Source organism: Mytilus californianus, unplaced genomic scaffold (assembly GCF_021869535.1).
Source record: "Mytilus californianus isolate M0D057914Y unplaced genomic scaffold, xbMytCali1.0.p SCAF_8, whole genome shotgun sequence".
Taxonomy (NCBI): domain Eukaryota; kingdom Metazoa; phylum Mollusca; class Bivalvia; order Mytilida; family Mytilidae; genus Mytilus; species Mytilus californianus.
The window spans coordinates 25,423,365-25,439,087 of record NW_026262734.1 but is presented as its reverse complement, the minus strand read 5'-3'; the positions used below and the strand labels follow the sequence as shown (position 1 = coordinate 25,439,087).

The 15,723-nt window shown below is 32.0% G+C and overlaps 1 protein-coding gene across 1 annotated transcript in view; it reads left to right on the top strand.

Annotated features, from left to right (window-relative positions):
- LOC127712515 (eIF-2-alpha kinase activator GCN1-like) overlaps window positions 1-15,723 on the top strand; it is a 76,107-nt gene that overhangs the window by 37,072 nt on the left and 23,312 nt on the right. The window contains exons 22-30 of the mRNA XM_052218990.1: window positions 359-481; window positions 2,102-2,294; window positions 3,663-3,979; window positions 10,205-10,557; window positions 11,010-11,202; window positions 12,449-12,685; window positions 14,042-14,236; window positions 14,752-14,998; window positions 15,345-15,466. Of these exons, the coding sequence (XP_052074950.1) occupies window positions 359-481; window positions 2,102-2,294; window positions 3,663-3,979; window positions 10,205-10,557; window positions 11,010-11,202; window positions 12,449-12,685; window positions 14,042-14,236; window positions 14,752-14,998; window positions 15,345-15,466 (1,980 nt within the window). The remainder of the gene's footprint in view (window positions 1-358; window positions 482-2,101; window positions 2,295-3,662; window positions 3,980-10,204; window positions 10,558-11,009; window positions 11,203-12,448; window positions 12,686-14,041; window positions 14,237-14,751; window positions 14,999-15,344; window positions 15,467-15,723) is intronic.

The following is a 15,723-nucleotide window of genomic DNA, read 5'->3' as shown; positions in this document are numbered from 1 at the left end:
CATTACCACTTAGGGTTGTTCCAAAATAAAACAGTGGGGAGGATGGGAGGCACTCAAATTAATTAAATATGGGTGGTTGCATTTTCCTTTGAATTTTGTAAGAATTATAAGTAACATAAAATGAATATTTTTTTTTTTATTATGGGAGGTTGGTGTCTTAAAAAAGCGCCTCCTATCCCCACATGCATTTAGTTCTAGAACAGCCCTTAATTACTCAAAGAACCAAAAATACTAAGATATTAAAAGAGACAATCATATTTTTTCCTCTAGATGAGTTAACATATTCAACATGTCTTTCTGCTTGATTATTTATTGAACTATGATATCTAGTAATTTTCTATTCTGATTTTTTAATTAGGAACTTGACAAGAAGAAAGGAAAATCTGTAAAGGAAACTAAACCAAAGTTAACTAAGAAGCAAGAAGAAATGTTAGAGGCTCAGAGAGAAAAGGAATCAAAGATCAGATCCAGGCTAACAGAGGTATGGATACTATTTATTGTTTAGTTGTGTAGTCATGGTATAGTGATCAGGTTCAGTTTTTGTGATAAAATTATTTAATTGTTATTTAAAATGTGTAAGGTGTACGTGTCAATTTCACAGTTATCACCTGACGTCAACATTACTTTCATGTGATCATTGAAGAGTTTTCATACTAAGGGCTGTTCCATAAAAAAATTTATGGGACCCAGGGAAGGCAACTTAAATTGCATTTAATTATAGCTTAGAGCCATTTTACATTTAATTCTTGGGTATAATATTTACTTTTAGTATTAAGTACTTCAAAAATTTAAATTATGAAATTGGAATTATTGATGTACTGAGTGCCAAAAGAAACATAACACCTACATGTATTTTTGTCCATTTGATAAAATTCTAATGTATAAATCTTCTTTGGAAGTTAGGAATTCATTTTAAGATTTTATTGACTTCTTAGGATATGCATCCAAAATAATACCTGCAATTTTCAGAGCTTTTTGACTTATAAATCCTAACTTTCAAACATTTTAGATATGTACCCCAAATATTAATTTGCAGTTACAGTGGCAAATTAACCTCTAGCAAAGGTTATATTTGTTAAATCTTAGATATGGCCAAATGATCAAATCTTTTAAATTGCTACAGGAACTATTTGTTGGAATGAAAATTTGCTGAAAATTTATTTTGGTCATTTGTTCACAATATTATGAAAAGGTGAATATCCAAAATTGTCAACACGAGAAGGTTATTTCACTGAGGGCGCAGCCCAAGTGAAATAACTTTTAAGGGTTGACAATTTTGGATATTCATCGCTTCTAAGGGGCCACAATTGTTTTATTATACCGAACTAACAGTGGAAGGGCATTTTGAATCATTGTAAAAGCACTTACCCTTACTTGAGTCAGTAACAAACACAAGTTGACGTTCAAAAATACATATCATTTGTGTCTTAGAATTCTCGTATGTACAACAAAGGGAGATTCTTTTTGTAAAATATTGATGGCCCTGAAAAGGACCGTTATTAGAGATATCATTGGTACAAGATTCACGTCAAAAGCCTTATTTCCTCTTCTCTCGATCAATAGTCTTCCTGTAACTTGAACGTTGCCATTTTGTTTATTTACGTCTGTGACGTCATTTTCATGGGTACAAATCAACAAACTAAAAAGGTTATTCGCTGGTGAATAATAGGGTTATTCAATGCTGGTGTAAATTTTTAGGGTTATTTGTTCTTCCTTGCAATTGAATGAAAATTAACTGAATTATTCCATGTCACGTGATAACGTTTTACCCAATAGAATTGTTTGAAATATATGTAAGGTATAATAATATTAATTGTTCCTTCAAGGATTTGACTGATCAATTGATTGTTTGCTTGCATAATGTCCAGTGGCAATTATTTCATGCATATTCTGGACGAGAAACTATTAACAATAAATACAATAGGTAGGTTCTACAAGATGAGACAGTAGGGATGAAGAGTTGGAAATTTAGACTGTTACTTGAAAACAATTTGGTAGGTAGGAACAATGATTTGAAAAGATTAAATGATAAAAATATGAATATGGTATGGCTGTATTCATGACGATTAGAGTAAATATTATAATCATTTGTTTTTTTCAGCTGAACCAAGAGTTGTGCTGTGGATGTCAGATATTAGAGGCAGCTTTAACCGGTGACAAACAGTCACTTTGTAGATACATGAAGGACTTATGTAAACTCATTGTACCCTTGTTACAATCCCCCCTAGCTGCTCCCCAGGTCAGCCAGGTATTCCTAGACTTAGGTCAGGCCTCATTTGATGACAAACAGTTAGGTAAGATACACTAACTTTGACCATGTGTTGTCAGACACGCTCTTTACTCAAAGTGGAGCAAGAATCAGTGATTTCAAATATGCCGAATGATAATTAATCTTGAATGAGTTGTCTTTTTAGAATAAGATGGAAATTGATCATTTAAAAAATTATTAAAAGTTGCACATTACCATCCGTAGCATTTTATAGCAAGCTTACATATCTTGAAAGGCTGTATAATGGATAGCATGGTTTAATAACAAAACAGCAAATACAGATACTGAACAAATCTGATCAGAAGTTTCTGATTAAAGGCACACTTAGCAATGCTTAAGGACAAATATTGTCTTTCACATTTCTATGACAGACATCCTTTGTTAATAATACACTGTTAAATATTGTATGTTATGTTTATTAGACATGTGAGCTAAGAATTTTATTTTGATGGTTTAAAAAATTATGTTCCAATTAATTGGCCTCCTATTGAGTAATTATACCCCACGCAACGAAGTTGCGGAGGGTATAATGTTTTTGACCCGTCCGTCTGTCTGTACGTCCGTCCGTCAGTCCTGTTCTTGTCATCGCAACTCCTCTGAAACCACACAACAGAATTTCATGAAACTTTGTAGATAATAAGGACATACTATGTAAATGTGCATATCGACAGGAAATTATGATTTAATTTTTTTTCAAGGACTTGTGCCCCTTTGAAATTATTGGCCTCAATATACTACTGCAACAGTTTGTCATCGCAACTCCTGTGCATATCCACAAGAAAATTTTCATCAGTTGACTTTTGTAGAGTTATGAGTCTTTGAACTTAGGAATCTGGTGAGATTTTGTTTGTCCAGTGACAATGTGGGGTATGTGAGCGTGCTCACAAAGGTTCTTTAATTGAAAAAAATGACTCAACTGCTTTTGGTTGTTCTATGTTAAAGAAGTCTTTCTGCATCTCATCAGAGGGAGTATTAGTCCCCCCCTCCTGGACCATCTACTTCTCAGAAATTTCCTAATTGTTTTGTTGTATAATTGGTAGTCATCATTAATATGCATTAATTAATATATGTAATTAGAACAAATTGTATTCTGAAAGTTAAAAGTGCAGCAGTATATGCATTTTATAAACATGATAAAAAAATCTACAATGTAGGTGTTCATGCTACACATCATACAGATATCTGTAGATTATAAAAACTGAGGCATGTAACAATAAATACTAGGTTCGTGAATAGAAAAAAAAAATTGCATGTATTTTAGTTTTATTTCACAAATAGATCATGAGAAAAACAATTTAGTCAGAATTTCATCTGTAAACTTTAGTCTTTGAATTCAGAAGTTAAATTCTTTTAAAAACTTACTATTGAATTGAGAAATCTATTTAAATTTTAGGAAATTTGGTCAGTAATGTGACATTGAGATTACAGAAACCAGAATCAGAAGTAAACTCTGAATGGACAAAAGAATCACCAGCCGAACAAGGAACCAGAGTTGTCAACTGTTTATATGCCTTGTCCATATCTGATAATGATGATAATGATGATGAAAACAAACTTTTCCCAGCATTCACTTTTACATTCTTTTACTATTTATTAAGTTGTGTACTAAGAAGTGGCGGTGAAGTGGTTGCAAAGGACATAGAACCACAGTCAAAAGCAATAGTACTGATCTCGGCTCACTCAGAAATGAGAAGTACAGATGGTTCTGATGTGAGTATAGGATTACAAGTATTTTTTAGTTTGACTTCTAATGAAATTTTACAGGCTAACAGAAAAATAAATTTGAAAATTCTGTTGCATGAAAATAGAAGGAACATGTAGACTACTATTTTGATTTTAATATGTTAAAATATTAGGGATCATAGATTTATTCTTACGAGGAAGCTCCGAGCATGCTCGGAGGATGCTCAGAGCTTTTTAAGTAGGCTCTTCTCAGCAGTTTATGTGACAATAATTATCATGATCCATTAAGATGTCAATCAAATCTTTAGCACTTTTATAATAAGGAAAGTAGAGCATTATAGAGGAAGCTTCATTAACACCTGTGTAAACATCTGGTGTAATCAAACAAATCTTGCATTAATTTTACAAACTATAAAATAGATGAGAAATTCTTCAATATTACTGTACAATGCTTGGTATCAAGTCTTCACAGAAAGAAAATGATTTTAAAACATTTTCTTAATAATTATTCTTTTTCAATACACATGATACAAAAGAACACTCAAATTTTATATTTGAAATACAAATATATTTTAAGTTTATACTATATAAAATGAAATATAAATGTCATCAAAGACACAAACTATGGTTATTGATTTATAACCATACTACCAAAACATAGTACATTCAGTTTCATGCGAAAAAGGGTTGATCTTTTTTTATATTCCATTTAATTTGACAGTTGTTTGAAATTAACCCTCCATTTCATTGCAGAAAAGTTTTTTTGAGTCGTAAACATATTTCTTGGGTGTTTCAAAGCAATAAAAATATACTATATTCTACAGGGAAAAAAGGGGGAGAGAATTTGATTGGTTAACTTCTGGTGATGTTTACTTTCTTATATGCACTGAAAAGTTATGCTATATTTTCACTGTAGTACAGGACATTTATTTATGTCAAGTATTTCTTTATTTAAAACATAGATAAATTCTGCACATTTTTTTGGAAATATAACAATCATGACAATTAAACAAAGACTTATAGGGGGAAAATAATTTTACTCATGCCAAATATTTCTTTATTTAAAACAAAGCTAAATCTGCACAATTAAAAAAAAAGCCAAGTAAAGAGAGACGTACTAGAGGGAAAACAATGGTGGTATTACCCCCTCAAACCAGGCTTCCAGTAATGAATTACAACTTTTCTTAAAGTAGCCATAATTTTCTATAAAAGAACTTAGTTTGCTATTTAAAAAAAAACCATATTACCATTGTTTAGTTAGAGGCATTACTTAAACAAGTAATTTTCAAAATTACCTATACAAGTTATGTTGAAAACAAGGCTGTTTCAAATATTACTTCTATATCATGAATAAGTAACTTCTGTTAATTTTATTTTTATAGGTGTCCATTCATACAGGTTTTACTAGCTTTAACAAATTTTCACAGACATCTGGTTATTTTCCCCATGAAATATACTGGTAAAACTATTTAAATCCTCAACAAGCACTAATTGCTTTTCTGATGCCACACTTCTTGGTCAAAGATTGGCCCCTTGGGGCTATTAAGATATCATTTCCCCTTAAAATCTTAGAGAAAGACAGTTATAACTAGATATGGAACCTTTAATTAAGACTTGAAGTTATATATAATTTGAATCTAAATCAAAAGCAATTACATATATTCCTTAAATAATTGTAAGTACTAAGTTTTTTAAAGTTGTATAAAATAATTTATTAAAGTAATATTTTTGTCATTATTTTTTAAAGTAACCTCTCTATACTCACCTAAAATTGGATAAATACTTAATTTTATTTAATGAAATGATATAAAAATTCTTAAAAACTACATTTAGTCCATGCTTTATTTGACATTTAAAATAACTATTGAGTTATTAAAAAAAATTTAAAAACAAAAAATACTTATAAAAGTGACTAAAAAAAAATTACTTGTTTAGTATTGCCACCTGACTGTTGTTTGTGTCTTGATAACTTTTATGTAGCATATTATATAATATAAACTATTTTTATACGACCGCAAAAATTAAAAATTTTTTGGTCGTATATTGGTATGACGTTGGCGTCGTCGTCGTCGTCGTCGTCGTCCGAAGACACATTGGTTTTCGCACTCTAACTTTAGTTTAAGTGAATGGATCTCCATGAAATTTTACCATAAGGTTCAATACCACAAAAGGAAGGTTGGGATTGATTTTGGGGGTTATGGTACCAACAGTTAAGGAATTAGGGGCCAAAAAGGGGCCAAAAATAAGCATTTTTGTAACTTCCAGACAATAACTTGTGTGTAAGTGTATGGATCTCTCTGACATTGTACCACAAGGTTCCATATCATAAAGGAAAGGCTGTAATTGATTTTGGGGGTAATTGCCTCAAAATTTTAGGAATTAGGGGCCAAAAAAGGGGCAAAAAACAAGCATTTTTCTAGTTTCATGACAATAACTTGTGTGTAAGTGTTTGGATATTTCTGAAATTGTACTACAAGGTTCAATATCACAAAGGGAAAGCTGGAATTGAGTTTGGGGGTAATTGCCCGAAACATTAAGGAATTGGGGGCCAAAAAGGGGCCAAAAATAAGCATTTTTCTAGTTTCCAGACAATAACTTGTGTTCAAGTGTATGGATCTCTCTGAAATTGTACTTCAAGGTACCATACCACAAAGGGAAGGCTGGGATTGAGTTTGGGGGTGATGAATCATAAGGGGGTTCAAAAAATTTGGGGGGGGATTTTTTTTTTTTCTTTTTTTTTCTTTTTTTCCTTTTTTTTTTCTTTTAAAATTTTCCATTTTAAGTTGGTTATTTCTGATTAATATTTAAAAGCAAATAATAATGATATGGTAGGAGATACACACCAAACAGGATGTGTAAATTATTATCTAATAAGTATTGTGCAATAGCAAGAAATTTTCAATTGCACAGTATTGCACAATAGCAAGAAATCTTCAATTGCACAGTATTGTGCAATAGCAAGAAATCTTCAATTGCACAGTATTGCGCAATAGCAAGAAATATCCAATAGCACAATATTGCGCAATAGCAAGAAATTGTCAATTGCACAGTATTGCGCAATAGCAAGAAATATTCAATTGCACAGTATTGTGCAAAAGAAGATACTTCGTATAAATTGCTTATTTCTTGATCAATTTCAATGGGGTTTTATTCTTGAATTCTTGGGGTTCTTTAATATGCTGAATCTAACCGTGTATTAAGTTTTTGGATTTTGGGCCCCGTTTTTAAATTGGTCCACATTGAGGTCCAAAGGGTCCAAAATTTAACTTTGTTTGATTTCATCAAAAATTGAATTATTGGGGTTCTTTGATATGCTGAATCTAACCGTGTATTTAGATTCTTAATTTTTGGTTCCGTTTTCAAATTGGTCTACATTAAGGTCCAAAGGGTCCAAAATTAAACTTAGTTTGATTTTAACAAAAATTGAATTTTTAGGGTTCTTTGATATGCTGAATCTAAACATGTATTTAGATTTTTGATTATGGGCCCAGTTTTCAAGTTGGTCCAAATCGGGGTCCAAAATTAAACTTTGTTTGATTTCAACAAAAATTGAATATATGGGGTTCTTTGATATGCTGAATCTAACCATGTATTTAGATTTTTGATTTTTGGGCCCTGTTATCAACTTTGTCCACATTGAGGTCAAAAGGGTCCAAAATTTAACTTTGTTTGATTTCATCAAAAATTGAATTATTGGGGTTCTTTGATATGCCGAATCTAACCGTGTATTTAGATTCTTAATTTTTGGTTCCGTTTTCAAATTGGTCTACATTAAGGTCCAAAGGGTCCAAAATTAAACTTAGTTTGATTTTAACAAAAATTGAATTTTTAGGGTTCTTTGATATGCTGAATCTAAACATGTATTTAGATTTTTGATTATGGGCCCAGTTTTCAAGTTGTTCCAAATCGGGGTCCAAAATTAAACTTTGTTTGATTTCATCAAAAATTGAATTCTTGGGGTTCTTTGATATGCTGAATCTAACCATGTATTTAGATTTTGGATATTGGACCATAATAGGTGAATGTCCAATTTAAAATTTTTAAGTTCTTAGACCACATTCATTCTGTGTCAGAAACCTATGCTGTGTCAAATATTTAATCACAATCCAAATTCAGAGCTGTATCAAGCTTGAATGTTGTGTCCATACTTGCCCCAACTGTTCAGGGTTCGACCTCTGCGGTCGTATCAAGCTGCGCCCTGCGGAGCATTTTATTAAATCATATCATATAATTATAAAATTTGAGAATTTTTTTATTATAAAAAAAGGAATGATTATTAAATATAATAAGAATATATTTAAATGACTTTTACTTTTTGTGGAGACTTGAGATTTCTTTCCACGCATTACACAGCACTGTTGAAAAATTTCTAATCTATTTTATAGTTTTGTAAAATTTCATGCAAAATGTATTTGAATAGACCAGATGTTTACACAGGTGTTTATGGAGCTTCCTCTATAATGCTCTACTTTCCTTATCATAGAAGTGGTGTAGATTTGATTGACATCTTAATGGATCATGATAATTATTGTCACATTAAATGCTGAGAAGAGCCTACTTAAAAGGTCCGAGCATCCTCCGAGTATGCTCGGAGCTTGCTCCTAAAAATAAATCTATGATTCCTAAGTGTTTTAATTAAGGAAAGTGAGAATTCTTTTTACACTGAAATCTAATGTACTCAATATCATATACATGGGGCATAGATGGACAAATGGTCTAAGTACTGTAGATTCATTATTATGCATTGGATACTAATTTTTCGTGGTCTTCGTGAGAATAGTTGAACTACGAATTTAAATGTTCAACGAATTATAAATGTTCTAATGCCTTGTACGCAGACATTGGCAAAACCATGAAATCAAATATACTCCTCAATCCACGAAAATAAATGAACCCACAGTAGTTTGTCTACAGTGATCACTAGCGTGTCAACTCTATGGTTGTTAGTTTGAACCCTGCTTGTTGCAAGGTTTGTGCGACTGCAATTTAGATTGACTAGGATTACCAGTTTGTCAAAAGGTTTGTGGTTCTCTCAAGGTACTGTGCCTGCCTCCTCCAAAACAGCTGGCCGCCTTGATACATGTATAACCAAGAGTGCTGAAAGTAGCATTAAACACAGACAAGTTATCGATCTATCCATATACCATGTATACTGTCAATTCAGAAATTATTGCATGCATTTATTATTGCAATTTTTGAAGAATGGACAAAAATGCGAGATTTATTATTGCGATTTCTGGAAAAGCTGTCTACAGACATACATCTATGTATCAGATAATATAATGCAACTTCTGATTATTGCTATCCAGACGCATTATTCACATAAATAAAAACCTTGTAATAATTTCAGAATTTACAGTACACTGGTAACTTTTGGAAAACTGTCGTCTGTAGAATAATTCCTGAATGTCAATCATAGATATAAGAAGATGTGGTATGAGTGCCAATGAGACAACTCTCCATCCAAGTCAAAATTTATAAAAGTAAACCATTATAGGTCAAAGTACGGTCTTTAACATGGAGCCTTGTCTCACACCGAACAGCAAGCTATAAAGGCCCCCAAAAATTACTAGTGTAAAACCATTCAAATGGGAAAACTTGGGACTGGCACTTATAATGGTGCTCTATTCCAGTAAATACAAAACATTGCAGAATAGAATTTTCATATGAATACAGAAATTTTTAGTGCCATCCATAAGGTTTTAAAAAGATTGATTGCTGTGTGCTGTGAAAATAAAAGAACTCCAGATAAATCAGGACTTCCCTTTTGTAATGTATGCATCCCCAGTAGGAATTTAAATCTCTGGGTATAAACAGAGGACAACTCAGATCTGTCATTTTTATGACCAGAAAGTGTTCCTGTACACAAGTAAGACAGTCAGTCAAAAAGAGAGATTTATGTCCAGCCAGTTTCTTAATGATTGAAAAACTTATTCTGCATGTCCCTTTGACTTTCAATCCAGCCAGACAAAATGTGAAAAGTAGGACACAAATTAAAATATCACTGTAAGAACTACTGTAAATGAAGAAGATTTCTTTTTGGGAATGATTTTCTTTTATGACACAGATAAAATGACCCAATGAAATGCATTCTCATCTAGATCTAACAAAATTGAAAAATCCACAAATCGATTATTTTTCAACAAACTGCAAAAGTTGAAATCCAAATGTTACTTTAATTTTAGTATTTACAGAAGAAAATAACAAGCTATCTTTGAAGCATTATGAAATTATGACACATTTTAATTTCAGAGTGATCCATCTCTGCTACCACAAGAACAAATGTTGAAATTATTATTACAAGTCATTACAACAAGTGTATCAAAATTACAACAAATGGCAAGTGTAGGACTAACAGAAGTTGCTGAGAGTATTTCTGGTGAGGATGGGTGTGCCAAGGCTACTCCAGAGGAAATTAACATATTACTTGATGCACTGATGTCCCCGTGTACAGCTGGTAGGGATGCTGCTGTTCAAAGTTTGAAATGTTTGTCGGGAACACTGCCTAATATCGATGATAATTATGAACTGGGATTGAAAGTGGCACAGAGAGTGTGGGTGGCATGTTTTGATAATGATGAAAATGTTCAGAAACTGGCAGAGGAGTAAGTAGGAGAACTGTATTTGGAAAAATAGATAGATATATTATATTTAAGTGGTAGAGTTTTTCACATGAAATAAATCATGGGTAGTGTCGTTTCTGAAAATGATAAATTTTTAGTGGTCATTAGCATCTGACTTGAGAGTTTTTTAAGTACGAAGATTTGATTTTAATTTTAAAGAGAAAATATGGGAATTTGGAAACATTTAATAGATTTTAGTAAATAAATTGGTAAAGATGATATATACCACACATTATTAACCAATGATATACAAAGTTATGTTTTTGATACACTATAATATTACAAGTTTACAGTACTGGTATAAATAACAGGCTAGTTACATATTAATGTTTAAGAAATTTCTATGGAAAAAAAAACAGTTGACATTTTATTATCCCTGTATAATGTCCAGTATTTCCTTCAAATCTTGTAACTTAATTGATGACATTTTCTAGACTGAGAGAGAAGCTGATGTTAGAGGAACCTTATGAAGACATGTGTACTCCCTTAGCTGCTGATGTTGTTTATCCTGAGGAAACTATCCAGAGGGCAGCCGCTAAAGCACTACATAAAACCCTGAGTCACCACCCAGAGTACATCACAGCTACAATAGCAGAACTCAAAGATAAATATAATGAAAAATTATATGTAAGTCACAGAATAAATTATAGTCATTAAACCAAGAGTCATAACACCGAGTACATGTACATAACAGCTACAATAGCAGAACTAATGATAAATACAATGAAAAATTATATGTAAGTCACAGAATAAATTATAGTCATTAAGCCAAGAGTCCTAACTCCGAGTACATAAAAGCTATAATAGCAGAACTCAAAGATAAATAAAATGAAAAATTATATGTAAGTCACTAGATATATTATACGAGTCAAAAAGTGCTGAGTCACAACCTGAGTAAATCACAGTACAGCAAAACTCTCCAAGATAAATATCAAGATAGGTTTTATGTTAGTCACAGGATAAGTTATACGAGTCACAACATTCTGAGTAACTGTTCTTAGTAAATCACAGTATAGAAAAACTAGACACAAATATAAACATAAACTATATGCAATTCACAAAACTGTGGTCACCATCATGTATACATCATAGCTACGAGAACAGAAATTGAATGTCTTTGTCAGAAATTTGGAAGCAGGTTATCAATCCATTAAGGATAACATTGAAATACATTAAAATTGGCAAAGCCTAGCATTGATTTACAATAACATTATTTACTCTTCTCATTGCTGACAACTCATTGCTTTCATAGCAGAACTCAAAAATGAAAAATCACAGCAAATTCTCTTCTAGTATACTAACATTTACCATTATCTGTGGTACATCAATACTGTAATCTGAATACTGAATTATCTATGGTTATGAAAAGTAGAGGGAGCTTCACAACTACAATTTCATAGAAGGGAGACAACTCTTAGATGATATGCAGCCCAGAGACTTCCTCGCGTATGAAATACCATAGATAATCTGTTTGTCACAATTTTCCTAGGCAATGTCAATGATGTCATCATGTTTTCACTCTACTAAACTGATGAAAACTTATCTCAGAAGAGTAGTATGAGATAGAAAATTATCACAAAGAAAGATGAAAGTCATATTTAGGAAAATTCCAATAACATTATTAAAGTAGATGTCCATACAAATTAAAATATCAATAACATTATTAAAGTAGATGTCCATACAAATTATGTGTAATTTGGTTACAATGCCAAGACTCACCATTCAAAGTATATATTCTGTAATCTTAGCAGAACTCTGGTATACTTAATTCCCTATTTTTAATCACAAAAAATCTCATTTTATCTGAATACCTTTCAGTGATTCAAATGGTTCTTATTTATATATAAATATGTTTGTATTTATTTCCAAATAGCTTCCCCCACCAGAACTGGACACATTTGGTCGTGTAATAGGAGAGCCACCACCAGATAATTATCAGTCCAGAAGTGGTATTGCATATGCCATGGAGAGTATAGCTCCACTGGTACCCCAGGATCAAATAGAAGAGTTGTTTTCTTTCTATGTACCAGATGCCTTATCAGACAGGGCACCAGAAGTGAGGTCCCGTATGAGGGAAGCTGCATTAGCTGTTATAAATACTCATGGAAAGGTATGGTTAACAGATACACCAAAATATTTGATACTTACATTGGGTTTATGTTAAATTGTCTGAACTTTAAGTATTTAGACATCATTTGAAGGTGTCTATTTATACTGTGGATTCATTATTATTCATGGGAAAAAAATTTACATGGAATTTGTGGGTATACTTGAACCACAAATTTTAAATGTTCAACAAAGTGCAAATTGCCAATAGCCTTGTACTTCAAAGTAAAACCACAAAATGAAGTATCCATGAAATCACAATTTTTCCTGGATCTACGGAAATTGATAAGAAGGTAAATAATAAATCTTCAATAGATCCAAATAGGTATGATTTAGTACTTCATAATATTTATCAATCCAGAATGTTGAAGTGAGAAGTAACCCACTGAAAAAGTCACTTAAGTGATACCCAACACCTTGACTAATATTAATTTGGCTCGTTTAATTTTCATAAAATTTTGACAAAATGTTTACTTTGACCCTTTGACAGAAATATAAAAATTTCAAAAAATTTGAACCAACCACTTTATCAGAAAAATTTCACTGGTTATATAGCAGTTTGACAAACACTAATTTTGATCATTGAGAAGCTTAATATTTCCTTAACAATACAACGTAATTAAAACGTTTAGCTGATTTTTACAGAGTTATCTCCCTGTAGTGTTAGGTACCACCTTAAGTGATCATGTGTCAGTGTGTTGTGTACCATTTATGAGTCAATTAGTCAATCTCCACAATTTAAATTGAAAACCATCAGTTATTTTTTTTTCTTTTTGAAACCAATATATAATGATCTGTTGGTAGGAAAGTAATAATGCTAATAAGGAAAATTCATGTTCTTTTCTATATTTAAAGTAGAGCAAGTAAAAATGGCAGTGAGTCATGAATTCAGCTACATATGTACACCATTAAACAGTCAATTTAAGGTCCACGTTCTCATTAGTAGTCAAAGTGTGCACATCTTACAACAAGCTCAAAATAACTTTTGAGTCAACAAGTTACTAATGAATTTCAACATAAAAAAGCATTGACAACAACACCAATTCTAAAATGGACAAAACAAAACAAAAACGACAACATTCACTGATGCAGTTTCTGATTTGGAATAGGCACATAAGATGTGGTGATTTTAAACCAATTTGTTAACTGTTGTGAAAAAAATTAATTATGAAGCATTTTTTACCCTATTCGTATTTGTAGGAGAATGTGAACATATTATTACCAGTATTTGTATTTGTAGGAGATCGTGAACATATTATTACCAGTATTTGTATTTGTAGGAGAACGTGAACACATTATTACCAGTATTTGTATTTGTAGGAGAACATGAACACATTTTTACCAGTATTTATACTTGTAGGAGAATGTGAACATATTGTTACCAGTATTTGAAGATTTCCTGAGTAGTGCACCAGATACCGCTGGTAACGATGCAGTCAGACAGAGTATTGTCATCCTGATGGGATGTCTGGCTAAACATTTAGATAAAGACAATCCGAAAATCAAACCTATTGTGGCTCAGTTAATTGGTGCTTTATCAACCCCTTCACAAGAGGTATTAAAGTGTTAGAAGGTTTATTATTGCTTGTAGCTAAATAGGTGACAATTTTAGTTCGGATGAGAAGGTGAATATAAATTGGTTAATCTAAACTTGAAAATCCAAGTGGCTTAAAATATTTTGAATTATGCGTATTATATTTTTAATCCTGAACCGCTTGGAGTGAGGGAATTTAGGGTTTGTTCCCTGTCCAGGTTTAACCAATTTTTTGAAAATTGATATTTGTTTCTTCTCTGCCAAGCACAGCATTAAGAAATAATATTAAAGACTGGTTTGGCATGGAGTCAGAATAAGGTGTCTGGAAACGGCTACATGTCTTCCTAAAGACCACAAAACACAGATCAAATTTGGGTTACGTCACTTTTACCAATATGTCCCTTTATAACGTTATATGCAAGCGGTGGCATCATCTGCGTCCCATGGACACATTCTCCATTTATACCAAATATTTTAAAAGCCACTTATACATATAACTGTATTAAAGACTGTATGAAATATAAACTTTTTTCTAGGTACAACAATCTGTTGCTAACTGTTTACCTCCCCTTATCCCTGGAATTAGAAGTGATGCTCCAGAACTGGTACAGAGACTGATGCAGTTATTACTAGACTCTGATAATTATGGAGAAAGGAAGGGAGCAGCGTATGGTTTGGCTGGGCTGGTCAGAGGTCTTGGTATTACTGCTTTGAAACAACAAGAAATCATGTCCAGGCTAGAAGATGCTGTTAAGGATAAAAAGAATCCCAGAAAACGAGAAGGTAAAAGATGTTCCATCCTGGTTTTGTTTCAATTTATCAGATTGTATTTGTGTGGGTTTTTTTTTTGTCTTCAGACAAAAGTTTTCCTTCTTTAAAAAAAAAACAAAACAAAAAATCAGTTCTGGTCAAACATTATGATGTTAGTGATAAGTCTGGCAGGTCAAGCATATTTGATCTTATAAAGTGCTAAACCTAGTGATACAAGCACAAGTAAGACAAATGATTAATAAAAAGAAAGTGAATGTTGTGTCCTGTGTTTGACAACTTGGTTAAATACTTCTCTATGAGCTGACTGGACAGAAAAGGTAAAATATTTGTCAATAATAAACCTTTGATACACTTTCAGGTGCTTTGTTTGCCTATGAGATGTTATGTACTATGTTAGGCAAGTTATTTGAACCTTATGTTGTCCACATATTGCCACATTTACTGCTGTGTTTTGGAGATAGTAGCCAGTATGTGAGAGAGGTAAGGCCATCCACTCATACATACATATTTTCATTTTCATTAAACATAACTGATGTACAGGCAAAATGTTAAGTTATGAATATAAACCTATAGAACTTTCAATTGTTAACTTGTTAAATTCAATTAAAAAAAATTTGTTTTTAAAACAGGTTTCAACAGATACTCTATATGACAATAGTTAATATTATCTTGCAGAATGGAAAATGTTCTATCATGTATTTAATTAGATGAAACAATCTGTATTGTGAATATCTATG